Below are 25,476 nucleotides of genomic sequence, written 5' to 3'. Positions count from 1 at the left end.
ATGAGGCTGTACCCCACCCAGCTGTGCGCCGTGTGGCTGTACCCCATCCAGCTGTGCGCCATGCGCCTGTACCCCATCCAGCTGTGCGCTGTGTGGCTGTACCCCATCCAGCTGTGCGCCGTGCGGCTGTACCCCATCCAGCTGTGTGCACTGCGTGGCTGTACCCCACCCAGCTGTGCGCCGTGCGACTGTACCCCACCCAGCTGTGCGCCGTGCGCCTGTACCCCATCCATCTTCCCCCTGCCATCCCTTCTCCTCCTTTGCCCTTTCCGCCCCCAATTTTACGATCTCTCATTTCCTCCCATTTTTATCTCTTTTCCTCCCAAATTCCCAGCCCCCCCCCCCCGCCCCACACCCCTCTCTTCCCCTCCCACCCCACAACACCAACTTCTGCTTTGGCTGACTCCTGCCATTCCCTCCCCGCTCCCGGTGCGACATGGAGCCCCGAGCTCTGCTCGCCTGCCTGGGCACAGGTGGGCGCCCGGACCCCCGGGTCCCCTGGGCGGGGGGTGGGGGGGTTGTGGGGGTGACACCCGGACGCCGGGGGTCCCCTGGGGGGGTGTGGGGGGGTGACACCCGGACGCCAGGGGTCCCTTGGAGGGGGGTGGGGGGGTGACACCCGGACGCCGGGGGTCCCCTGGGGGGGTGTGGGGGGGGTGACACCCGGACGCCGGGGGTCCCCAGGTGGGGTTGTGGGGGTGACACCCGGACGCCTGGGTCCACTGTGCCCCCTCCCTGCAGTGCTGACCTTCTGCCGCGGCTCCGGGGTGGACGTGGAGACGGTGATGGTCTTCCATGGGGATGCCGGCGGGGCCTTCGGGCAGACCGTGGCCCAGTTCGGCACCCCCGACGACGGTGGGTAAGGTGTGGAGGGGGGTGCAGCCCAGGGTTGGGGAGGGGTGCCCCCCGAAAAACCCCTCCGCCCCCCCATCCCCTTTCCCCTACGCTGACAGGGTCCTCGTGGGCGCCCCTTTGCAACGCGGCACCGGCAACCGGACGGGGATGATTTACCAGTGCTGGCAGCGCTCGGGGAAGTGCCAGGAAGTCGCCGTTACTGGTGAGCGCCTCCCCCCCGCCCCGCCAAAACTGGGTGCCAGGGTCACCCAGGAGGAGGGTGACAGTCCCACCCCATCCGTCCCCAGGACCCCCGGAGGCCATCAACGCGTCCCTGGGGTTAGCGCTGGCCGCTGCGGGCGCCGGAGCCCTGGTGAGTATGATGGGGGGGGCTTGGGTGAGGGGTGGGGGCGGGGGGTGTGATAGGATTCGCCCCGAAATTGGGTTGATCCTGGGCATTGGGGGGGGTGGGGGGGGGGTTGCACCCTGAAATCGGCCAGTCTGAGGTGAAGTCATGGATATTGCGCCCCAATTTGGCCCTTTGGGGACGGTATCAAGGAGGTTGCACCCCAAAAGTGGTCTTTCTGGGGTGACATCAAGGAGGTTGCACCCCAAAAGTGGTCTTTCTGGGGTGACATCAAGGAGGTTGCACCCCAAAAGTGGTCTTTCTGGGGTGACATCAAGGAGGTTGCACCCCAAAACGAGTCTTTCTGGGGTGACATCAAGGAGGTTGCACCCCAAAAGTGGTCTTTCTGGGGTGACATCAAGGAGGTTGCACCCCAAAACGAGTCTTTCTGGGGTGACATCAAGGAGGTTGCACCCCAAAAGTGGTCTTTCTGGGGTGACATCAAGGAGGTTGCACCCCAAAAGTGGTCTTTCTGGGGTGACATCAAGGAGGTTGCACCCAAAAGTGGTCTTTCTGGGGTGACATCAAGGAGGTTGCACCCCAAAAGTGGTCTTTCTGGGGTGACATCAAGGAGGTTGCACCCCAAAATGAGTCTTTCTGGGGTGACATCAAGGAGGTTGCACCCCAAAAGTGGTCTTTCTGGGGTGACATCAAGGAGGTTGCGCCCCAAAACGAGTCTTTCTGGGGTGACATCAAGGAGGTTGCACCCAAAAGTGGTCTTTCTGGGGTGACATCAAGGAGGTTGCGCCCCAAAAGTGGTCTTTCTGGGGTGACATCAAGGAGGTTGCGCCCCAAAAGTGGTCTTTCTGGGGTGACATCAAGGAGGTTGCACCCCAAAAGTGGTCTTTCTGGGGTGACATCAAGGAGGTTGCACCCAAAAGTGGTCTTTCTGGGGTGACATCAAGGAGGTTGCACCCCAAAAGTGGTCTTTCTGGGGTGACATCAAGGAGGTTGCACCCAAAAGTGGTCTTTCTGGGGTGACATCAAGGGCACCGGCCCCCCCAAATGTGGCCACCCCTGGTGGTGCCCTGGGTATTGCCCCCCCATCCCCCCGACCCGGGCTCTGCTGATTTCGGGGTCCCCATCTCCAACCCAGGTGTGCGGCCCCACGGCGCCCCAAGTCTGCGGGGAGAATGTCCACCTCAACGGCTTCTGCGTCCTCCTTGACACCACCCTCCGGCAGCTCCGGCGCATCCCAGATGCCCTACCAGGTATGGGGGGCAGGGGGGAGGGATGCGCGGGGGACATCCTGGCTCGGTTGACCGTGGGGCTGTCTCCGTGCTTCCCGCCACCCCGCCGCTCCCAGAGTGTCCCAAGCACTCCTCAGATGTGGTGCTCCTCATCGACGGCTCGGGCAGCATCAGTATGGATGACTTCTGGAAAATGAAGACCTTCATCGTGGAGGTGCTGAGGCGCTTCAAGGGCACCGACACACAGGTACCGCCCTCCCAGACACCGGTGGTGACCCCCCAGATGACTGTTCACAAGCGGGTGTCATCTCGGGGTCGGGGGGGGGGGGGGGGGGGGGCGGCGTCTCCGTTGACGTTTCACGTGGCTCCGCGCAATGGGTGATGTTTTGGGCTGCTCTTCCATCTTGGCAAGGAGGTGGCATTTTGGGTGGCTGCTACCACGGCGGTCGTGTCCCCACCAGCATGTCCCCATGCTGTCCCTCCCCTGCTCCCCCCGCCCCAGTTTGCTCTCGTCCAGTTCTCTGATACCGTCTTGCAACACTTTGACTTCAACACCTTCCGGAGGTCCCCTGATCCCAGCATGCTGCTGAATAACGTGCAGCAGCTCAGGAGAACCACCCGCACTGCCACCGCCATCTGGGAAGTCCTGTGAGTCCCATCCCCTGCCCCTCCCCCCGCCCAGCACCTGTGACCCCCCCTCCCACCCACCATGGGGTGGGTGAAGGCACAATCCTCATCCTTTGCGTTCTCCTTCCCTGGCGCAGGACGAACATGTTCATCCCTTCCAGAGGGGCCCGAAAAGACGCCAGAAAGATCCTCATCGTGATCACAGATGGGGAGAAGTTTGATGACAAGATGGAGTACTCAGAAGTCATCCCATTGGCCAAACAGATGAGGGTCATCCGCTATGCCATCGGGGTGAGGGACCCGCATGCCCAAAGCCGTCCACCCCCAAGCAACTAGCCATCCCAAACGCATCTGGCCATCCGGCCATCCATTTGTCCATCCATCTTCAAGCATCTCCCTCCATTCAACCATCCAACCCTTTTTAAACACGGCCATCCATCCATCCACCCACCCACCTCCCAACATCTCCATCCATCCCCAAATATTGACCCACCCACACACCCACCCACCCAATCATCTCCCTCAGACGTACCCAACCATCCATCTCCAGACATGTCCATCCATCCAGCTACAAACAGCTCTGGCCATCTCCAAACATCTACAGACTTGGCTGTCAATCCACCCATGCCCAAACATCTCCGTCCATCCACCCACCCACCCATCCATCCATCTCCATCCATTCTATTCATGTCCGTCCATCTTTCCCTCTCCAAACACCCGTCCGTCCACCCTTCCTTCCCTCCCCACACCTCTCCGGCCCTCCATCCGGCCATCCTTCTCCACCCACAGGTGGGCAGCGCCTTTCAGAATCCAGACGCCATAAACGAGCTCCACACCATCGCCTCTGAACCCAGCGACGACCACGTCTTCCGGGTGGACAACTTTGATGCCCTGCAGGGCATCCAGAACCAGCTGCAGGACAAGATCTTTGCCATCGAGGGTACTGGTGTGCCGGGGGGTGGCTGGGGGGTGGCCGAGGGGGGCAGCTGGTGCCCCCCGCTCAGCCCTGCCTCCCCCCAGGCACCCAGTCTTCCAACAGCAGCTCCTTCCAGCTGGAGATGGCCCAGGAGGGCTTCAGCGCCCTGCTCACCCCCGTAAGTGTCACCCGGCCGCCCAAGCCTGTCCCCACGCCCATGGGGTGTCCCTGGGGCAGGACTCGCTCCTCTCCCCGCACTACTGTCCCCCTCCCCATCTTTACTGGTGCAGGAGGGGCCCGTACTGGGAGCGGTGGGTGCCTACGACTGGTCCGGAGGGGTCTTTGTCTATGGTGGGAGTGGGGAGCCCACCTTCGTCAACGTGTCCCAAGCCACTGGGGACATGAACGACGCCTACTTGGGTAAGAGCTGCTTGGGACGGGGACGGAGATGGACAGGTCCCCCCCGGCAGGGTCCCGGGGATGCTGGTGTCCCCCGTGAGGGTCCTGGGGATGCCAGTGTCCTCTGGAGGGTCCCAGGGACGTGTCGTGAGGCTCACGGAGGCTGTGGGGAGAAGCCCGTGTCCCTGTCAGGATCACGGGGACATCAGCATCCTCAAGGGTTGGGGGACGTCGGTGTCCTCATGAGGGTCCCCACGTGGGGCTGGGGGCATTGGGTTCGCACGAGGTTCTTAGGGACGTCAGGCCCTGGCGAGGGTCCCCAGGAGAGTGCTGGGGACATCAACGTCATCACAGTGTTGCTGGGGACACTGGTGTCCCCGTGAGGATCTGGGGGTCGTTGGCACCCTCGTGAGGCCCTGGAGATGTTGGTGCCCTCATGAGGATCCTGGGGACAGCGGTGGCCCCAGGAGGTCCTGGGGCCATCAGCACCCCCGCATGGCTCCTGGGGCCACTGGCTCCCCCGGGATGGCCCCCCCTGACCCCCACTGTGACCAGGCTACGCGGCCGAGTCCCTGTCCCTGCAGGGCAGAGAGGCGCTGGCGCTGGGGGCCCCCCGCTACCGCCACGTTGGCCGCCTCTTCCTCTTCCACCGCCGCGGCCCCCGGGCTGCCTGGGAGTTCCTGGCCGCTGCCATGGGGCCGCAGGTAACGGCGGGGACGCGGGGAGGGGTCAGGGTGGTGGTGGGGTTGGGGGGGAACCCCCCAGCCAGCCCCACGGCCGCTTGTCCCCGCAGGTGGGCTCCTACTACGGGGCGTCCCTGTGCGCCCTGGACACCGACGGGGACAGATCGGCCGAGGTTGTGCTGGTGGGGGCCCCCATGTTCTACGGGGCCGGCAGCGGGGGCCGCGTGGCCGTCTGCAGCCTGAGGCCAAAGGTAGGGGACCCCCAGCCCAGCGCAGCCCAGCGCAGCCCAGCGCAGCCCAGGGTGGGCAGAGCGGGGCACCCAGCGCCTCATCCCCCCAGCGCGGCCAGCTGCCGTGCCAGCAGATGCTGCAGGGAGAGCCCGGCCACCCCTTGGGGCGCTTTGGGGCCAGCCTGGCTCGCCTGGGGGACGTTGACGGGGACCGGTGGCCCGACGTGGCCGTGGGGGCCCCGCTGGAGGACGAGGAGCGGGGAGCCATCTACGTCTTCCGCGGGGAGCGGGGCGGCGTCGCCTCCCAGTACAGCCAGGTGAGACCCTCCCCACAGCCCTGGCCCTGGGGGTGTGCCAGGTCATGGGTGCCTGCGGGGTGACAGAGAGGTTCCGGGTGGTGGGGACACCGTGGGTGCTGGAGAATCCTTGGATGCTGGAGACGTCCTGGGTGCTGGAGAGGTGCTGGAGGCACCTTGGGTGGTGAAGGCGTGGGTGCTGGAGACACCTTGGGTGCTGGAGTTGTCTTGGGTGATGAAGACGTCCCGTGTGCTGGAGATGCTCCAGGTGCCCAAGATGTCCTGGGTGCTGGAGAGGTGCTGGAGGCACCTTGGGTGCTGGAGTTGTCTTGGGTGCTGGAGTTGTCTTGGGTGCTGGAGTTGTCTTGGGTGCTGGAAACACCTTGGGTGCTGCAAACACCTTGGGTGCTGGAGTTGTCTTGGGTGATGAAGACATCTCGTGTGCTGGAGATGCTCCAGGTGCCCAAGATGTCCTGGGTGCCGGAGACGCTCCCAGCTCCTGAAGCTGTCCCAGGCGCTGGGAACGTCTTGGGCGCCAGAGACATCTCACCTGCTCGGGCACCTCTGTCTCCCCCAGCGCATCTCGGGGGCCCGGTTCTCCAGCGGGCCACGCTATTTTGGCCAGGCCATCAGCGGTGGCCAGGATCTGACGGGGGACAGGCTGCCGGACGTGGCCGTGGGCGCCCAGGGACAGGTCCTGCTGCTCAGGTGCGCCCAGGGGACCCGCCTGGCACCTCCCACGGCCTGGAGGATGCAGTGGCCACCACCGACCCCGCTCCGGTTGTCACCGCCAGGTCCCCGCCGCTGCTCAAGGTCCGTGTGACGGTGACTTTCAAGCCCCAGGAGATCCCCACGGCTGCCTTTGACTGTCAGGAGGAGGAAGTGCTCAAGGGGGAAGTGGCCAAGGCCGAGATCTGCTTCCTTAGCACCAAGAAAACCCCCGACAACTTTGGTGAGCCCTCCCAGGTGTCCATCTGGACCCCCAAAGCACCTGCAGGTGTCCCCAGCACCGCCCAGAAGTGTACAGGCACCGCCCCCAAACCCCTCCCCACCTTCTCGAGACCCACAGCAGTCCATCTGTCCTCCCAAAGCCCCTCCTGCTACCCCCCAAGGCCCCCAAAGCTCCTGTGGCCTCCCAGAGCCCTTCCAAATGTCTCCCAAGCTCCCCAGACGTCCACCTGGCCTCCCAGAGCCGCTCCAGGTGTCCTCAAGATCCCCAATCCCCCCGGGATGTCCTCCAATCTCTCAGAAGGCCATGTGGCCGCCTAAACCACCTCCTGACGTCCTCGACCTCCATCTCCCCCTTCCCCACCACCCTGGTGTCCCCCGGCCACCCACCTGCCCCTCCCTTTCCCTGCAGGCAATGAGCTTTCCACCACCCTCCGGTACCAGGCAGCCCTGGGACCCCGGCCGGGCAATGGTCCGGGCCGTCTTTGCCAGCAGCGCCGCCGTCCGTGACGGGACCCTCCAACTGGGTGTCGGGCGGAAGTGCGTGCCTTTCTCCGTCGCGTTCCCGGTGGGTGTCGGGAAAGGCCCTGGAGGGGTGGTCTGGGGGTCGCCCACCCTACGGCGCCGGCGCGGGGGACACGGCGGTCTCTCTGTGCCGGGCAGGAGTGCCCGCGCGACACGCTGACCCCCGTGACGCTGCGCCTCACCTACAATGCCACGGGGGACCCCATCGCGGTGGCCGGGGGCCTGCGGCCAGCCTTGAGCAAGGACTCGGAACTGGTGGCCGTGGGCACGGTAGGGGCTGGGGGGCACCCCGTGGCGATGGGGTTGGGGGGGGCGGTGGCGGGGCGTAGGGTTGGGGGTGTGGAGGGCTGGAGGGATGGAAGGAGAGGTGGGATGGCCAGGACAGGAGGAAGGAAGGAGAGATGCCTGCACGGAGGGAAGGGAGGTGGGATGCGTGGATGGAGGGAGGCAGGGAGGGCGGAGGGCCAGAGGCATGGGTGGGAGGGAGGGGGGCCGGGAGGCCGGTGGGACAGGGGGCTAGAGGGGTGGGAGGGAGGAAGGAAGGAGACCAGGACGGCCGGAAGGACGGCCACGTGGACGGCCATCCGTGCGCGGGGAGGGTGGGAAGGCCCGGGGAGAGCCAGGGCGAGTGGGCAGACGGAGGGGTGGCTGGGTGAGGGGCGGGAGGACGAAGGCGAGGAAGGGTGGGCAGCCAGCCGGTGGCCGGGGGGCGGATGGACAGATGGAGGCGGCGTCTCCTCAGCTGCCCTTCAAGAAGAACTGCGGCGCCGACGACGTCTGCGTCGACGACCTCCAGGTCTCCTTCAACTTCTCGGGGTAGGTCCCCCCCCGTTCCCCGTCTCGGGGGGACGCCTGCAGACACCAGGGTCTGCCCCCACCTGCCTCCACCCCCCTCTGACCCCGCCAGGCTGCAGACCATCGTGGTGGGTGTGCACGACGTGGTGGACATCACCATCACCCTCCGTAACCGCGGGGAGGACTCGTACGGGGCCACCGTCCACCTGCAGCATGCCAAGGCCCTCTCCTACCGCAAGGCTGTGGTGCTCCAGGTACCCTCACCCCCACCGAACCCCCAAAATCCTTCAGAGCCTCCAAGACCCCCCACAACTCCCCAAGACCCTCCAGAAGTGCATTTGGCCTCCGAAAGCCCTTCCAGATGCCCTCAAGACTATCCGCAAGCTCATGTGGATGCCCAGCTCCCCTCCCAACGCCCTCAACATCCCCCGGAAGTCCATGGGGCCTCCAAAACCCTCGCCAGATGTCCTCAAGAGCCCCCACATATCCATTTGGCCACCCAAAGCCTTTCCACGTGTCCCCCAAGCCCTCCAGAAGTCCATGTGGCCTCCTAAACCCTCGCCAGATGTCCTCAAGAGCCCCCAGAAGCCTGCCTGGCCTCCAGCCGTCCTCCAGACATCCCTTGACACCCTCCCCAACTGGCTTTGCCCTGCCGTGTCCCCACCCCTGACACCCCCGGGGGCGGTCTCAGTCCTCCAGGAGGTCCACGTCCCTGCACTGCAACTCGGAGCCCGCGGAGGGACCGCAGCGCATGACCCTCTGCCACGTCAACCACCCCATCCTGCGCTCCGGCACCGAGGTAGGGGTGTCCCCGGCATCCCCGCGTGCCCCCAGCCCGCTCGGGAGCTTGGGGCGATCGCCGCGAGCTGGGGTGGGGGGTGACGCCCAGGCGTGCTGTCCCGCAGGTCGTGTTCACCGTCACCCTGGACGTGCCCCATGGTGCAGAACTGGGGGACGTGTTGGAGGTGGTGGCCAATGCCAGCAGGTGAGGGGCAGGGGCCGAGGGGGTGCGGGCGATGGGGGGGTGAGGTGACCCGCGTGACACCCCTCTGCCGCAGTGACAACGGGACGCCGGGCAGCCGGGTGCAGCGCGCCAAGATCCCGGTGAAGTACAGCGTCTTCCTTGTCCTCAACAGGTAGGGGCTGCCACCTCCCCGGGCCACCCACCACCCCGCCCGTGTCACCTCACCCCTGTCCCCATGTTCCCAGTGCTCCACCAGCCCCGTGTCCCTCATCCCCACCGTGCCGCCCCCGTGTCCCCAACGCGCCCCCAGCCCCGTGTCCCCCATCCCCACCGTGCCGTCCCCGTGTCCCCAACGCGCCCCCAGCCCCGTGTCCCTCATCCCCACCGTGCCGTCCCCGTGTCCCCAACGCGCCCCCAGCCCCGTGTCCCTCATCCCCACCGTGCCGTCCCCGTGTCCCCAACGAGCCCCCAGCCCCGTGTCCCTCATCCCCACCGTGCCGTCCCCGTGTCCCCAACGAGCCCCCAGCCCCGTGTCCCTCATCCCCACCGTGCCGTCCCCGTGTCCCCAACGCGCCCCCAGCCCCGTGTCCCCCATCCCCACCGTGCCGTCCCCGTGTCCCCAACGAGCCCCCAGCCCCGTGTCCCCCATCCCCACCGTGCCGTCCCCGTGTCCCCAACGAGCCCCTAGCCCCGTGTCCCTCATCCCCACCGTGCCGTCCCCGTGTCCCCAAAGTGCCACCCCGTGCTTCCCCACAACATGCCACCAGCCCCGTGTCCCCAGATGACCTCTACCCCGTGCCCATTGTCCCCAACGTGCCACCAGCCCCCCGTCCCCGATGCGCCCTTCCACGCGTCCCCAACGCGCCCGCGCCCCCCGCCGTGTCCCCTCTCGTCCCCACCAGCGCCGCGGACTCCACCAAGTACGTCAACGTCTCGACCCACGCCGGGGCCCCCACCAGCGCCCCCGTCACCCACCACTACGAGGTGAGGGGGTGCGGGAGGTGGGGGGCGATGCCGGACGCCCGGGTCCCCCGTCCCGCCGGGGGTCCCGTCTCCACCGTCCCCCTCCCCGTGGCAGGTGAAGATCTTGGGCCAGCGGGGCCTCCCCATCAACGTCACCTTCCTGGTCCCCACGGCCCTGGGGGGGACCCCGCTGTGGGACAAGGTGGAGGTGACCCCTGAGCAGGTAACGACCCCCCACCCCACCCCCACTGCCCCCAAAACGGGGCTGACCCCCGTCAGCTGCCCCCCAAAACGGGAGTGAGCCCCAAGCGGGGGCAGCCCAGAAAGTGGGGGGGGTCCCCAGAACTGGGGTCCCCCCCACCCGCCCCCCAGCAGGAGCTGGTGCAGTGCCGGGTGGTGGCCGAGCACCCGGGGGTCCCCGACGTCTCCCAGCGGCTGCGGGAGCGCCCGGTGCTGGTGAGTGCCGACCCCCCCCACCCCGCCGGGATGTGGGGCAGGGGGTGCCCCCAGCCCCCCCGTCACCCCCCGACCCTCTGCCCCCCAGGACTGCGCCGTGGCCGCCTGCCGGGAGCTGCAGTGCCAGGTCCAGGAGCTGGAGCCCCCCCGGGCCCTGGGGTTCAGCCTCGGGGGGAGCCTGGCCCTGGGCTGGCTGGCGCCGGTAAGGGGGCAGCCGTGGGGTGGCCGTGGGGCAGCCGGGCTGGGGGACACCCCGATGGCCGCCCCGGGACGAGGGGCAAACCGGGGGCGGGGAGGGCGCCCGGGGGTGGCGGGGTGCCCCACGACGATCCCCCGTGCCCCATGGCTGCCCCCCATCTGCCCCCCACCCCAGACCCAGCAGCCCAAGGTGGTCGTGCAGAGCAGGGCCCAGCTCCTCTACGACGTGGGGCGCTACCGGAACAGCGCGGACGAGCCCCAGCTCCAGGTGCGCCCGGACACCCCGGGCCGTGGGGGGCTGCGGGGTGGGGGTCCGGGTGCCCGGGTCCGTGGGGGGCTGCGGGGTGGGGGGGCCAGGATGCCGACGTCCATGGGGGGCTGTGGGGCCCAGACACCTGGGTCCCTCGGCCAGCCCCCCGTGCCCGCAGGTGCAGACGGTGGTGGAACTCCTGGAGACCCCCAACCCGCTGCCCTTCATCCTGGGGGGCACGGTGGGGGGGCTCGTCCTGCTGGGGCTGCTGGCTCTGGTGCTCTACAAGGTGAGGGGGCGGGGCCTGGGAGGGCCTCGGCCAGTTTGGGGGGGGGGGGGGGTGTTGGGGTGCTCCCCACCCCAGGCTCACCCCCTCCTTCCCCCCCCAAGGTGGGCTTCTTCAAGCGCCACTACAAGGAGCTCATGGAGGGCAACGAGACCCCCACGGCCCCCCTGGGCGAACCCCAGGGGTGAGGCGGCCCCCGGATGCCTGGGTCGCCCCCGGGGGGGGGTCACCTGGATGCCTGGGTCCTCCCAAATCTCGTGCGTGTGACCCCCATTTCTGCAGATGCCAATAAAGCTGCTTGGATGGCAGACCCCCCCCCCCCGCCCCGGCTCCGTCTCAGCCTGAATTCTGGGGGGGGGTCGTGCCCGGATGCCTGGGTCCCCTGCGGGGCCGTGTGACCCCCTCGTCCCTCCTGAGGCCCCAGGCGTCCGGGCCCCCCCTCGTCCGGCCCCTCGCCCTTCGCCCCGGGTCTATATTTAACCTTGGTCTATATTTAACACGTGTGCCGAGCTGGGGCCGGGCCTCAGCCCATTGGCCGGGCTAAAGCGGGGTCAGGGTGACCCCGGGGGGGGGTCAGTCATCCTTCGCCACCACCGCCATGCTCGACTTGGGGGCTGCCCCACAGCGGGCCCTGGCCTCTGCTGCCGGGGCCCACGCCGGCGCTGCTGGAGGTCTGGGCCAGGGGTGGCGGGGGGAAGAACACGTGTTGCGTGGTTTTGGGGTGTCTCAGGAGGGTTTTGGGGTGGCTGGGGGTCTGTAGCCAGTGGTTTTGGGCGATATTGGGGTGTATTGGGTGGGTTTTGGGTGTTTTGGGTGGTATTTTGTCTGTATCGGGTGGTTTTTTGCGGTGGTTTGGGGTGGTGCTGGGGTGTATCGGGTGGATTTGGGGTGTTCCGGGTGGTATTGGGGCTGTATCTGCTGCTTTGGGGTCTATCAGGTGGAGCTGGGGTGTTTCAGGTGGTATTGGGGCTGTATCTGGTGATTTTGGGGCTGTATCTGGTGTTTTTGGGGTGGTTTTGGGCACTATTCGTGTGTATCAGGTGGATTTGGGGCGGTTTGGGGTGGTATTGGGGCTGTATCCGGTGGTTTTGGGCAATATTCGGGTGTATCAAGTGGATTTGGTGTTTTGGGTGGTATTTGGGCTGTATGGGGTGTTTTGGGGGCCTTGGGGGGATGCATTGGGTGATATTGGGGTACATGGGGTGAGGTTTGGGTGTTCTGGGGGTGCATTAGGGTGAAACTGGGCTGTATCAGGTGGATTTGGGGCTGTTTTGGGGCAGTATCGGTTGTTTTGGGGCTGTTTTGGGGCATATCAGGTGTTTTGGGGTGTTGCAGGATGTGTCCGGTTGTTGGGGGTGGTTTGGGGGCCCGTGGGGTGTTTTGGGGGGAAGAAGGGGACGGCGCGTCGGGTTTTCCGGGGTGTTTTGGAGCATTATCGGGTGACACGGACCCAGGGGTGTCCGGGGACGTTTTGGGGTGCGCCAGGTGACACCTCAGGGTGTACCGGGACCTTTGCGGGTGTGGGTCTGGGGGTTCCCCAGCCCCAAAGCGCCTGTGGGACAGGTCGGACGTGGCGGGCGCTGTCGTTCCTGGTGGCACTGCCGGCGGTGGGTGTCTGCATGCTCAACGTCAGGCTGGAGCAGCGCCGGGGTCACCACAAGCCCCCCGAGTTTGTGGCATACCACCACCTCCGCATCCGCACCAAGGTACGGGGGGAAGGCCTGACGCCGCGGTGGATGGGCTCTATGGGGTGGATGTGGGGCAGGGAAGGCATGACGCCGCAGTGGATGGGCTCTATGGGGTGGAGGTGGGGCGGGGAAGGCCTGACGCCGGGGTGGATGGGCTCTATGGGGTGGATGTGGGGTGATGAAGGCCTGACGCCGGGGTGGATGGGCTCTATGGGGTGGATGTGGGGTGATGAAGGCCTGACGCCGCGGTGGATGGGCTCTATGGGGTGGATGTGGGGCGGGGAAGGCCTGACGCTGGGGTGGATGGGCTCTATGGGGTGGATGTGGGGTGATGAAGGCCTGACGCCGCGGTGGATGGGCTCTACGGGGTGGATGTGGGGCGGGGAAGGCCTGACGCCGCGGTGGATGGGCTCTACGGGGTGGATGTGGGGTGATGAAGGCCTGACGCTGGGGTGGATGGGCTCTATGGGGTGGATGTGGGGCAGGGAAGGCCTGACGCCGGGGTGGATGGGCTCTACGGGGTGGATGTGGGGTGATGAAGGCCTGACGCCGCGGTGGATGGGCTCTACGGGGTGGATGTGGGGCGGGGAAGGCCTGACGCCGGGGTGGATGGGCTCTATGGGGTGGATGTGGGGCGGGGAAGGCCTGACGCTGGGGTGGATGGGCTCTATGGGGTGGATGTGGGGTGATGAAGGCCTGACGCCGCGGTGGATGGGCTCTACGGGGTGGATGTGGGGCGGGGAAGGCCTGACGCTGGGGTGGATGGGCTCTATGGGGTGGATGTGGGGTGATGAAGGCCTGACGCCGGGGTGGATGGGCTCTATGGGGTGGATGTGGGGCAGGGAAGGCCTGACGCCGGGGTGGATGGGCTCTACGGGGTGGATGTGGGGTGATGAAGGCCTGACGCCGCGGTGGATGGGCTCTACGGGGTGGATGTGGGGTGATGAAGGCCTGACGCCGCGGTGGATGGGCTCTACGGGGTGGATGTGGGGCGGGGAAGGCCTGACGCTGGGGTGGATGGGCTCTATGGGGTGGATGTGGGGTGATGAAGGCCTAACGCCGCGGTGGATGGGCTCTACGGGGTGGATGTGGGGCGGGGAAGGCCTGACGCCGCGGTGGATGGGCTCTACGGGGTGGATGTGGGGTGATGAAGGCCTGACGCCGGGGTGGATGGGCTCTATGGGGTGGATGTGGGGCAGGGAAGGCCTGACGCCGCGGTGGATGGGCTCTACGGGGTGGATGTGGGGCGGGGAAGGCCTGACGCTGGGGTGGATGGGCTCTACGGGGTGGATGTGGGGTGATGAAGGCCTGACGCCGGGGTGGATGGGCTCTATGGGGTGGATGTGGGGCGGGGAAGGCCTGACGCCGGGGTGGACGGGCGTGGGGCTGACGCCACTGACTGCCGTCTCCCTCTCTCTCCCCACAGCCATTCCCATGGGGTGACGGGAACCACACACTCTTCCACAACCCCCGCACCAACCCCCTGCCCACGGGCTACGAAAAATAGGGGAGTTGCCCCCTGCAGACCCCCCCCGACAATAAATGTCCTGAAGCTGCCCCCGTCTCCAGCCCTGCCCGACGGCGGACCCAGGCATCCGGGCACCCTCCAAGGGGACCCAGGCATCCGGGCACGACCCCCCCCCCAGAATTCAGGCTGAGACGGAGCCGGGGCGGGGGGGGGGGGTCTGCCATCCAAGCAGCTTTATTGGCATCTGCAGAAATGGGGGTCACACGCACGAGATTTGGGAGGACCCAGGCATCCAGGTGACCCCCCCCCGGGGGCGACCCAGGCATCCGGGGGCCGCCTCACCCCTGGGGTTCGCCCAGGGGGGCCGTGGGGGTCTCGTTGCCCTCCATGAGCTCCTTGTAGTGGCGCTTGAAGAAGCCCACCTTGGGGGGGGAAGGAGGGGGTGAGCCTGGGGTGGGGAGCACCCCAACACCCCCCCCCCCCCCCCAAACTGGCCGAGGCCCTCCCAGGCCCCGCCCCCTCACCTTGTAGAGCACCAGAGCCAGCAGCCCCAGCAGGACGAGCCCCCCCACCGTGCCCCCCAGGATGAAGGGCAGCGGGTTGGGGGTCTCCAGGAGTTCCACCACCGTCTGCACCTGCGGGCACGGGGGGCTGGCCGAGGGACCCAGGTGTCTGGGCCCCACAGCCCCCCATGGACGTCGGCATCCTGGCCCCCCCACCCCGCAGCCCCCCACGGACCCGGGCACCCGGACCCCCACCCCGCAGCCCCCCACGGCCCGGGGTGTCCGGGCGCACCTGGAGCTGGGGCTCGTCCGCGCTGTTCCGGTAGCGCCCCACGTCGTAGAGGAGCTGGGCCCTGCTCTGCACGACCACCTTGGGCTGCTGGGTCTGGGGTGGGGGGCAGATGGGGGGCAGCCATGGGGCACGGGGGATCGTCGTGGGGCACCCCGCCACCCCCGGGCGCCCTCCCCGCCCCCGGTTTGCCCCTCGTCCCGGGGCGGCCATCGGGGTGTCCCCCAGCCCGGCTGCCCCACGGCCACCCCACGGCTGCCCCCTTACCGGCGCCAGCCAGCCCAGGGCCAGGCTCCCCCCGAGGCTGAACCCCAGGGCCCGGGGGGGCTCCAGCTCCTGGACCTGGCACTGCAGCTCCCGGCAGGCGGCCACGGCGCAGTCCTGGGGGGCAGAGGGTCGGGGGGTGACGGGGGGGCTGGGGGCACCCCCTGCCCCACATCCCGGCGGGGTGGGGGGGGGTCGGCACTCACCAGCACCGGGCGCTCCCGCAGCCGCTGGGAGACGTCGGGGACCCCCGGGTGCTCGGCCACCACCCGGCACTGCACCAGCTCCTGCTGGGGGGCGGGTGGGGGGGACCCCAGTTCTGGGGACCCCCCCCACTTTCTGGGCTGCCCCCGCTTGGGGCTCACTCCCGTTTTGGGGGGCAGCTGACGGGGGTCAGCCCCGTTTTGGGGGCAGTGGGGGTGGGGTGGGGGGTCGTTACCTGCTCAGGGGTCACCTCCACCTTGTCCCACAGCGGGGTCCCCCCCAGGGCCGTGGGGACCAGGAAGGTGACGTTGATGGGGAGGCCCCGCTGGCCCAAGATCTTCACCTGCCACGGGGAGGGGGACGGTGGAGACGGGACCCCCGGCGGGACGGGGGACCCGGGCGTCCGGCATCGCCCCCCACCTCCCGCACCCCCTCACCTCGTAGTGGTGGGTGACGGGGGCGCTGGTGGGGGCCCCGGCGTGGGTCGAGACGTTGACGTACTTGGTGGAGTCCGCGGCGCTGGTGGGGACGAGAGGGGACACGGCGGGGGGCGCGGGGCGCGTTGGGGACGCGTGGAAGGGCGCATCGGGGACGGGGGGCTGGTGGCACGTTGGGGACAATGGGCACGGGGTAGAGGTCATCTGGGGACACGGGGCTGGTGGCATGTTGTGGGGAAGCACGGGGTGGCACTTTGGGGACACGGGGACGGCACGGTGGGGATGGGGGACACGGGGCTGGGGGCTCGTTGGGGACACGGGGGACGGCACGGTGGGGATGGGGGACACGGGGCTGGGGGCTCGTTGGGGACACGGGGACGGCACGGTGGGGATGGGGGACACGGGGCTGGGGGCGCGTTGGGGACACGGGGACGGCACGGTGGGGATGAGGGACACGGGATGGGGGCTCGTTGGGGACACGGGGACGGCACGGTGGGGATGGGGGACACGGGGCTGGGGGCTCGTTGGGGACACGGGGACGGCACGGTGGGGATGGGGGACACGGGGCTGGGGGCTCGTTGGGGACACGGGGACGGCACGGTGGGGATGAGGGACACGGGGCTGGGGGCGCGTTGGGGACACGGGGGCGGCACGGTGGGGATGAGGGACACGGGGCTGGGGGCTCGTTGGGGACACGGGGACGGCACGGTGGGGATGGGGGACACGGGGCTGGGGGCGCGTTGGGGACACGGGGGCGGCACGGTGGGGATGAGGGACACGGGGCTGGTGGAGCACTGGGAACATGGGGACAGGGGTGAGGTGACACGGGCGGGGTGGTGGGTGGCCCGGGGAGGTGGCAGCCCCTACCTGTTGAGGACAAGGAAGACGCTGTACTTCACCGGGATCTTGGCGCGCTGCACCCGGCTGCCCGGCGTCCCGTTGTCACTGCGGCAGAGGGGTGTCACGCGGGTCACCTCACCCCCCCATCGCCCGCACCCCCTCGGCCCCTGCCCCTCACCTGCTGGCATTGGCCACCACCTCCAACACGTCCCCCAGTTCTGCACCATGGGGCACGTCCAGGGTGACGGTGAACACGACCTGCGGGACAGCACGCCTGGGCGTCACCCCCCACCCCCAGCTCGCGGCGATCGCCCCAAGCTCCCGAGCGGGCTGGGGGCACGCGGGGATGCCGGGGACACCCCTACCTCGGTGCCGGAGCGCAGGATGGGGTGGTTGACGTGGCAGAGGGTCATGCGCTGCGGTCCCTCCGCGGGCTCCGAGTTGCAGTGCAGGGACGTGGACCTCCTGGAGGACTGAGACCGCCCCCGGGGGTGTCAGGGGTGGGGACACGGCAGGGCAAAGCCAGTTGGGGAGGGTGTCAAGGGATGTCTGGAGGACGGCTGGAGGCCAGGCAGGCTTCTGGGGGCTCTTGAGGACATCTGGCGAGGGTTTAGGAGGCCACATGGACTTCTGGAGGGCTTGGGGGACATGTGGAAAGGCTTTGGGTGGCCAAATGGATATGTGGGGGCTCTTGAGGACATCTGGCGAGGGTTTTGGAGGCCCCATGGACTTCCGGGGGATGTTGAGGGCGTTGGGAGGGGAGCTGGGCATCCACATGAGCTTGCGGATAGTCTTGAGGGCATCTGGAAGGGCTTTCGGAGGCCAAATGCACTTCTGGAGGGTCTTGGGGAGTTGTGGGGGGTCTTGGAGGCTCTGAAGGATTTTGGGGGTTCGGTGGGGGTGAGGGTACCTGGAGCACCACAGCCTTGCGGTAGGAGAGGGCCTTGGCATGCTGCAGGTGGACGGTGGCCCCGTACGAGTCCTCCCCGCGGTTACGGAGGGTGATGGTGATGTCCACCACGTCGTGCACACCCACCACGATGGTCTGCAGCCTGGCGGGGTCAGAGGGGGGTGGAGGCAGGTGGGGGCAGACCCTGGTGTCTGCAGGCGTCCCCCCGAGACGGGGAACGGGGGGGGACCTACCCCGAGAAGTTGAAGGAGACCTGGAGGTCGTCGACGCAGACGTCGTCGGCGCCGCAGTTCTTCTTGAAGGGCAGCTGAGGAGACGCCGCCTCCATCTGTCCATCCGCCCCCCGGCCACCGGCTGGCTGCCCACCCTTCCTCGCCTTCGTCCTCCCGCCCCTCACCCAGCCACCCCTCCGTCTGCCCACTCGCCCTGGCTCTCCCCGGGCCTTCCCACCCTCCCCGCGCACGGATGGCCGTCCACGTGGCCGTCCTTCCGGCCGTCCTGGTCTCCTTCCTTCCTCCCTCCCACCCCTCTAGCCCCCTGTCCCACCGGCCTCCCGGCCCCCCTCCCTCCCACCCATGCCTCTGGCCCTCCGCCCTCCCTGCCTCCCTCCATCCACGCATCCCACCTCCCTTCCCTCCGTGCAGGCATCTCTCCTTCCTTCCTCCTGTCCTGGCCATCCCACCTCTCCTTCCATCCCTCCAGCCCTCCACACCCCCAACCCTACGCCCCGCCACCGCCCCCCCAACCCCATCGCCACGGGGTGCCCCCCAGCCCCTACCGTGCCCACGGCCACCAGTTCCGAGTCCTTGCTCAAGGCTGGCCGCAGGCCCCCGGCCACCGCGATGGGGTCCCCCGTGGCATTGTAGGTGAGGCGCAGCGTCACGGGGGTCAGCGTGTCGCGCGGGCACTCCTGCCCGGCACAGAGAGACCGCCGTGTCCCCCGCGCCGGCGCCGTAGGGTGGGCGACCCCCAGACCACCCCTCCAGGGCCTTTCCCGACACCCACCGGGAACGCGACGGAGAAAGGCACGCACTTCCGCCCGACACCCAGTTGGAGGGTCCCGTCACGGACGGCGGCGCTGCTGGCAAAGACGGCCCGGACCATTGCCCGGCCGGGGTCCAGGGCTGCCTGGTACCGGAGGGTGGTGGAAAGCTCATTGCCTGCAGGGAAAGGGAGGGGCAGGTGGGTGGCCGGGGGACACCAGGGTGGTGGGGAAGGGGGAGATGGAGGTCGAGGACGTCAGGAGGTGGTTTAGGCGGCCACACGGCCTTCTGAGAGATTGGAGGACATCCCGGGGGGATTGGGGATCTTGAGGACACCTGGAGCGGCTCTGGGAGGCCAGGTGGACGTCTGGGGAGCTTGGGAGACATTTGGAAGGGCTCTGGGAGGCCACAGGAGCTTTGGGGGCCTTGGGGGGTAGCAGGAGGGGCTTTGGGAGGACAGATGGACTGCTGTGGGTCTCGAGAAGGTGGGGAGGGGTTTGGGGGCGGTGCCTGTACACTTCTGGGCGGTGCTGGGGACACCTGCAGGTGCTTTGGGGGTCCAGATGGACACCTGGGAGGGCTCACCAAAGTTGTCGGGGGTTTTCTTGGTGCTAAGGAAGCAGATCTCGGCCTTGGCCACTTCCCCCTTGAGCACTTCCTCCTCCTGACAGTCAAAGGCAGCCGTGGGGATCTCCTGGGGCTTGAAAGTCACCGTCACACGGACCTTGAGCAGCGGCGGGGACCTGGCGGTGACAACCGGAGCGGGGTCGGTGGTGGCCACTGCATCCTCCAGGCCGTGGGAGGTGCCAGGCGGGTCCCCTGGGCGCACCTGAGCAGCAGGACCTGTCCCTGGGCGCCCACGGCCACGTCCGGCAGCCTGTCCCCCGTCAGATCCTGGCCACCGCTGATGGCCTGGCCAAAATAGCGTGGCCCGCTGGAGAACCGGGCCCCCGAGATGCGCTGGGGGAGACAGAGGTGCCCGAGCAGGTGAGATGTCTCTGGCGCCCAAGACGTTCCCGGCGCCTGGGACAGCTTCAGGAGCTGGGAGCGTCTCCGGCACCCAGGACATCTTGGGCACCTGGAGCATCTCCAGCACACGAGATGTCTTCATCACCCAAGACAACTCCAGCACCCAAGGTGTTTGCAGCACCCAAGGTGTCTCCAGCACCCAAGGTGTTTCCAGCACCCAAGACAACTCCAGCACCCAAGACAACTCCAGCACCCAAGACAACTCCAGCACCTAAGACAACTCCAGCACCCAAGGTGCCTCCAGCACCTCTCCAGCACCCAGGACATCTTGGGCACCTGGAGCATCTCCAGCACACGGGACGTCTTCATCACCCAAGACAACTCCAGCACCCAAGGTGTCTCCAGCACCCAAGGTGTTTCCAGCACCCAAGACAACTCCAGCACCCAAGACAACTCCAGCACCCAAGACAACTCCAGCAGCTCTCCAGCACCCAGGACATCTTGGGCACCTGGAGCATCTCCAGCACACGGGACGTCTTCATCACCCAAGACAACTCCAGCACCCAAGGTGTTTCCAGCACCCAAGACAACTCCAGCACCCAAGACAACTCCAGCACCCAAGACAACTCCAGCACCCAAGGTGTTTCCAGCACCCAAGACAACTCCAGCACCCAAGACAACTCCAGCACCCAAGACAACTCCAGCATCCAAGGTGCCTCCAGCACCCAAGACAACTCCAGCACCCAAGACAACTCCAGCACCCAAGGTGCCTCCAGCACCTCTCCAGCACCCAGGACATCTTGGGCACCTGGAGCATCTCCAGCACACGGGACGTCTTCATCACCCAAGACAACTCCAGCACCCAAGGTGTCTCCAGCACCCACGCCTTTACCACCCAAGGTGCCTCCAGCACCTCTCCAGCACCCAGGACGTCTCCAGCATCCAAGGATTCTCCAGCACCCACGGTGTCCCCACCACCCGGAACCTCTCTGTCACCCCGCAGGCACCCATGACCTGGCACACCCCCAGGGCCAGGGCTGTGGGGAGGGTCTCACCTGGCTGTACTGGGAGGCGACGCCGCCCCGCTCCCCGCGGAAGACGTAGATGGCTCCCCGCTCCTCGTCCTCCAGCGGGGCCCCCACGGCCACGTCGGGCCACCGGTCCCCGTCAACGTCCCCCAGGCGAGCCAGGCTGGCCCCAAAGCGCCCCAAGGGGTGGCCGGGCTCTCCCTGCAGCATCTGCTGGCACGGCAGCTGGCCGCGCTGGGGGGATGAGGCGCTGGGTGCCCCGCTCTGCCCACCCTGGGCTGCGCTGGGCTGCGCTGGGCTGCGCTGGGCTGGGGGTCCCCTACCTTTGGCCTCAGGCTGCAGACGGCCACGCGGCCCCCGCTGCCGGCCCCGTAGAACATGGGGGCCCCCACCAGCACAACCTCGGCCGATCTGTCCCCGTCGGTGTCCAGGGCGCACAGGGACGCCCCGTAGTAGGAGCCCACCTGCGGGGACAAGCGGCCGTGGGGCTGGCTGCGGGGTTCCCCCCCAACCCCACCACCACCCTGACCCCTCCCCGCGTCCCCGCCGTTACCTGCGGCCCCATGGCAGCGGCCAGGAACTCCCAGGCAGCCCGGGGGCCGCGGCGGTGGAAGAGGAAGAGGCGGCCAACGTGGCGGTAGCGGGGGGCCCCCAGCGCCAGCGCCTCTCTGCCCTGCAGGGACAGGGACTCGGCCGCGTAGCCTGGTCACAGTGGGGGTCAGGGGGGGCCATCCCGGGGGAGCCAGTGGCCCCAGGAGCCATGCGGGGGTGCTGATGGCCCCAGGACCTCCTGGGGCCACCGCTGTCCCCAGGATCCTCATGAGGGCACCAACATCTCCAGGGCCTCACGAGGGTGCCAACGACCCCCAGATCCTCACGGGGACACCAGTGTCCCCAGCAACACTGTGATGACGTTGATGTCCCCAGCACTCTCCTGGGGACCCTCGCCAGGGCCTGACGTCCCTAAGAACCTCGTGCGAACCCAATGCCCCCAGCCCCACGTGGGGACCCTCATGAGGACACCGACGTCCCCCGACCCTTGAGGATGCTGATGTCCCCGTGATCCTGACAGGGACACGGGCTTCTCCCCACAGCCTCCGTGAGCCTCACGACACGTCCCTGGGACCCTCCAGAGGACACTGGCATCCCCAGGACCCTCACGGGGGACACCAGCATCCCCGGGACCCTGCCGGGGGGGACCTGTCCATCTCCGTCCCCGTCCCAAGCAGCTCTTACCCAAGTAGGCGTCGTTCATGTCCCCAGTGGCTTGGGACACGTTGACGAAGGTGGGCTCCCCACTCCCACCATAGACAAAGACCCCTCCGGACCAGTCGTAGGCACCCACCGCTCCCAGTACGGGCCCCTCCTGCACCAGTAAAGATGGGGAGGGGGACAGTAGTGCGGGGAGAGGCGCGAGTCCTGCCCCAGGGACACCCCATGGGCGTGGGGACAGGCTTGGGTGGCCGGGTGACACTTACGGGGGTGAGCAGGGCGCTGAAGCCCTCCTGGGCCATCTCCAGCTGGAAGGAGCTGCTGTTGGAAGACTGGGTGCCTGGGGGGAGGCAGGGCTGAGCGGGGGGCACCAGCTGCCCCCCTCGGCCACCCCCCAGCCACCCCCCGGCACACCAGTACCCTCGATGGCAAAGATCTTGTCCTGCAGCTGGTTCTGGATGCCCTGCAGGGCATCAAAGTTGTCCACCCGGAAGACGTGGTCGTCGCTGGGTTCAGAGGCGATGGTGTGGAGCTCGTTTATGGCGTCTGGATTCTGAAAGGCGCTGCCCACCTGTGGGTGGAGAAGGATGGCCGGATGGAGGGCCGGAGAGGTGTGGGGAGGGAAGGAAGGGTGGACGGACGGGTGTTTGGAGAGGGAAAGATGGACGGACATGAATAGAATGGATGGAGATGGATGGATGGAGATATTTTGGAAGGGATGGATTAAGGGAAATTTGGAGATGTTTGGAGATGAACAGAGGTGCTTATAGATGGCCAAATGGCCGGAGGTGTTTGAAGGTGGACAGCTAGTTGGAGATATATGGGGATGGATGGATGGATGGACGGACGGCTGGCGATGTTTGGACAGCACTCACTCACCCCAATGGCATAGCGGATGATCCCTGCGCGCGCTGCTTCGGGGATGACATCTCTATAGTCCAGTGTGTCCCCATATTTCCTCCCATCTGTCACCACAATGAGGATCTTGTGGGCATCTTGCCGGGCTCCTTTCCCTGGCGTGAACAGTTGCCTCCTGCCCCGGAGGGATGGGAGGGATGACCATCTTGGGATGGGGAGGGAGAGGGGGCAGGGTGGGTCTGGGGGCGGGACCTACACCACGTTCTGGATAGCACTGGCCGTGTGGGTGGTCCCTTTACTGTGCCTGATGCGCTGGACCTCCTTCACTCGCTCCGCCGGGGACAACCGGGCGAAGGTGTCAAAGTCAAAATGGAGGGTGGATGTACTGGAGAACTGCATGAGGGCAAACTGGCCGGGGGGAGGAAGGGAGGGTGTGATTGGGCAGGATCAGGCCACCCATGGGTGCCTGGGAGCCGGCCCTGGGGAGGGGTGGCACCTACATGGGTGTCAGTGCTCTCAAACTGGCTCATAATCTGAGTGATGAAGGTCTTCATCCTCTCAAAGTCATCGTCTGCGATGCTGCCTGAGCCGTCCATGAGGAAGACGATGTCAGAAGCCTTCATGGGGCAACCTGCAGCGGGGGGGGGGAAAAATGGGGAGTGGCGGAGGGAAAGATGCACAGCGCGACCCTGGGTCAGCGTCAGGTCTTCACCCACCCGTAGGACCCATCTACCCTTGCCTCCCGTCTTCTTCGCCCCATATCAACCCCACAGAGCCCACCTACCCCAGTGTCGGCCTTTCCTTACCCCACAGGGCCCCTCACCCCCGTGCCAGCCCCCCCGTACCTGGCGGGGCGGCAGGCAGGGTGTTCCCTGCAGACAGGAGGAAGCAGAGCCCCCGCAGCTCCATGTTCGCCCCACAGGCCCTCTGTGCCGTGGGGCCGCATGCCTGTGGCCCAAGACAAGGTGACGCTGTGTTTCCTCAACCCCCCCGGGCTCCGACAGACCCCAATATTCTCCAATAGGTCTCAGAAGACCTGAAGAGACCCCAATAAACCCTAGTAGACCCTAACAGAACCCCAGTAGAGCCCAATGGACCCCAGTAGATCCCAATAGATCCCAGAAGACCTCAAAAGACCCCAAGAGACCCAAGGAGCCCCCAGCAGATCCCAGTAGACCCCAGTAGATCCCAATAGACCCTAGTAGACCCCAAGAGACCCCAGCAGCCCCCAGTAGATCCCAAGACACCCAAGGAGCCCCCAGCAGATCCCAGTAGACCCCAGTAGATCCCAATAGACCCTAGTAGCCCCCAGCAGCCCCCAGTAGATCCCAATAGACCCTAGTAGACCCCAGCAGACCCCAGCGGCCCCCAGTAGATCCCAATAGACCCTAGTAGACCCCAAGAGACCCCAGCAGCCCCCAGTAGATCCCAATAGACCCCACAAGAGCCCAGGAGACCCCACTAGGATGCCTCGCTGGGTGTGATGGACCCACCTCCCCAGAGGCCCCCCGAGCCCACTGTCGTGCTGTGCCCCCCTTGCCACCCCATTGACCATCACGACGGAGACGGGACCCACCATGAGCTGGGATTCGTTGGCCACCAGGGTCAGGCCCAGAGACATGGAGGTCACCTCCGGGGGAGCTTTGGGGCGAGAGCGGCATGATGGGGGACCCAGGCATGCGGGCTGCCCCCTCTCCACCCCCACACCCCTCCTGGGGGACCCAGGCGTCCGGGGGAGGACACCCCAGCATCTTACCTGTGATGGGGACATCTTGGCATCTCCCGGTCCTGAACCAGCACTGATAGACCCGTCCCGTCTCATTGGCCCTTCCCAGCTCCAGGGGGGCCCCCACCAGCACCCTAGGGTGGGGGTAGGGGTGGGTGGTCAGTGGGTGTCCCATGGGGGAGGAGGGGGCACCCAAGGGTGATGGGGGGGGGGGGGGTGGCACCTACCCGCCGTCGATCTGGGCCACGCTGTGCCCGAAGGAGCCCCCTGGGCCCCGAAAAACCGTCACTGTCACCTCGTCCAGTCCAGAGACAAGGATGGGGGGCAGCCCTGGGAGGAGGGGGGGGGGGGTGGAGGGGGGGACCCGGGCATCCGGGACACCCCTCCCCCCCCCAATCCCCCAGCATTCCCCCCCTGGGGACCAAGGCATCTGGGGACCCCCATCCCCCCCCCACCGACTCCCCCAGGTGTCTGGGGACCTCCCCCCGCCCCCCCAACCCCCGGGGGGACCCAGGCATCCTGTCCCCACCTGCCCAGAGCACCGTGAGCAGCACCCATGGGTGCATGGCGGCGGCCCCAGGCTGCTGAGAGGCGAGAGGGATGGGAGGGTGGAGCTGCGGGGAGGACGTGAGGGGCTGGGTTTTGGGGGTGCTGAGGCTGGGGGGGAAGGGTGCAGTGGGCTGGCCCCGGCTGGATGGGCTCGACTGGGCAGGGGAGAGAAAACACAAGCAACACGCTTGCGGGTCGGGACCGTCGCGGGCAAACCAGATTTGGCTGGGGGGAAAAAAAAATCAGATTAATTTATTTGCCGGTCAAAACCGAGCAGGGTAACGAGAAATAAGAGTAAAGGTTAAAGCGCGCTCCCCCCAGCCCTCCCTGCTTCAGCTCCGCTCCCCGTTTCGAGCGGCGCAGGGGGACGGGAGCGGGGGGCTGCGGGCAGCGCATCGCGCGTCGTCTCCGCCGCTCCTTCCTCCGCAAGGGCAGGACTCCTCGCCCTCCTCCCCTGCTCCAGCCCGGCGTCGCTCCCACGGGAGACGGCCCTCGGCGAGCTTTCCCGGCGTGGCTCCTTCCCACGGGCTGCAGTCCTCGACCAGCCGCTCCGGCGGTGGGTCCCGCACGGATCCTGCCGGC

General features: G+C 67.3%; 3 protein-coding genes across 3 annotated transcripts; 2 read left to right on the top strand and 1 right to left on the bottom strand.

The window, feature by feature from the left end:
- On the top strand, nt 1-11,154 carry LOC142595863 (integrin alpha-X-like). The gene is made up of 30 exons (XM_075724708.1): nt 1-160; nt 742-859; nt 954-1,057; nt 1,143-1,207; nt 2,337-2,451; nt 2,547-2,677; nt 2,933-3,078; nt 3,195-3,348; nt 3,847-3,997; nt 4,078-4,151; nt 4,264-4,393; nt 4,928-5,076; nt 5,166-5,306; nt 5,396-5,602; nt 6,159-6,289; nt 6,376-6,533; nt 6,942-7,035; nt 7,114-7,309; nt 7,782-7,870; nt 7,962-8,103; nt 8,541-8,648; nt 8,755-8,834; nt 8,908-8,985; nt 9,716-9,797; nt 9,892-9,999; nt 10,149-10,232; nt 10,321-10,434; nt 10,606-10,698; nt 10,859-10,969; nt 11,071-11,154. The coding sequence occupies exons 1-30, from the start codon at nt 1-3 to the stop codon at nt 11,152-11,154; spliced, it is 3,597 nt and encodes a 1,198-aa protein (XP_075580823.1).
- A 410-nt stretch (nt 11,155-11,564) lies between these two features.
- Nucleotides 11,565-14,161, top strand: COX6A2 (cytochrome c oxidase subunit 6A2). The gene is made up of 3 exons (XM_075724746.1): nt 11,565-11,637; nt 12,530-12,672; nt 14,081-14,161. Exons 1-3 carry the CDS (start codon nt 11,565-11,567, stop codon nt 14,159-14,161), a joined length of 297 nt encoding a protein of 98 aa, XP_075580861.1.
- A 299-nt stretch (nt 14,162-14,460) lies between these two features.
- LOC142595862 (integrin alpha-X-like) lies at nt 14,461-24,911 on the bottom strand. The gene is made up of 30 exons (XM_075724706.1): nt 24,875-24,911; nt 24,573-24,675; nt 24,376-24,479; nt 24,196-24,260; nt 23,465-23,567; nt 23,120-23,250; nt 22,876-23,027; nt 22,641-22,794; nt 22,182-22,332; nt 22,028-22,101; nt 21,786-21,915; nt 21,103-21,251; nt 20,873-21,013; nt 20,577-20,783; nt 19,382-19,512; nt 19,138-19,295; nt 18,569-18,729; nt 18,363-18,476; nt 17,803-17,891; nt 17,570-17,711; nt 17,025-17,132; nt 16,838-16,917; nt 16,687-16,764; nt 15,820-15,901; nt 15,618-15,725; nt 15,385-15,468; nt 15,182-15,295; nt 14,918-15,010; nt 14,647-14,757; nt 14,461-14,544 (listed from the first exon to the last, which is right to left on the bottom strand). Exons 1-30 carry the CDS (start codon nt 24,909-24,911, stop codon nt 14,461-14,463), a joined length of 3,438 nt encoding a protein of 1,145 aa, XP_075580821.1.
- Nucleotides 24,912-25,476: the final 565 nt, after the last annotated feature.

The sequence above is a fragment of the Pelecanus crispus genome, chromosome 23 (assembly GCF_030463565.1).
Source record: "Pelecanus crispus isolate bPelCri1 chromosome 23, bPelCri1.pri, whole genome shotgun sequence".
NCBI lineage: Eukaryota > Metazoa > Chordata > Aves > Pelecaniformes > Pelecanidae > Pelecanus > Pelecanus crispus.
The sequence above is the reverse complement of the archived record's forward strand: the minus strand, read 5'-3'. Positions and strand labels throughout refer to the sequence as shown.

Bases quoted from the DNA above. Each gene is read 5' to 3' on its own strand.
- LOC142595863 (XM_075724708.1), top strand. From the start codon at position 1: ATGAGGCTGTACCCCACCCAGCTGTGCGCCGTGTGGCTGTACCCCATC. The intron at 6,534-6,941 runs GTGAGCCCTCCC...CTTTCCCTGCAG, and splicing joins GAAAACCCCCGACAACTTTG to GCAATGAGCTTTCCACCACC. The intron at 8,986-9,715 runs GTAGGGGCTGCC...CGTCCCCACCAG, and splicing joins GTCTTCCTTGTCCTCAACAG to CGCCGCGGACTCCACCAAGT.
- LOC142595862 (XM_075724706.1), bottom strand. From the start codon at position 24,911: ATGCACCCATGGGTGCTGCTCACGGTGCTCTGGGCAG. The intron at 19,296-19,381 runs GTGCGCCCAGGG...TGTCACCGCCAG, and splicing joins GGACAGGTCCTGCTGCTCAG to GTCCCCGCCGCTGCTCAAGG. The intron at 14,545-14,646 runs GTGAGGGGGCGG...TCCCCCCCCAAG, and splicing joins TGGCTCTGGTGCTCTACAAG to GTGGGCTTCTTCAAGCGCCA.
- COX6A2 (XM_075724746.1), top strand. From the start codon at position 11,565: ATGCTCGACTTGGGGGCTGCCCCACAGCGGGCCCTGGCCTCTGCTGCC. The intron at 11,638-12,529 runs GTCTGGGCCAGG...CCTGTGGGACAG, and splicing joins CCACGCCGGCGCTGCTGGAG to GTCGGACGTGGCGGGCGCTG. The intron at 12,673-14,080 runs GTACGGGGGGAA...CTCTCCCCACAG, and splicing joins ACCTCCGCATCCGCACCAAG to CCATTCCCATGGGGTGACGG.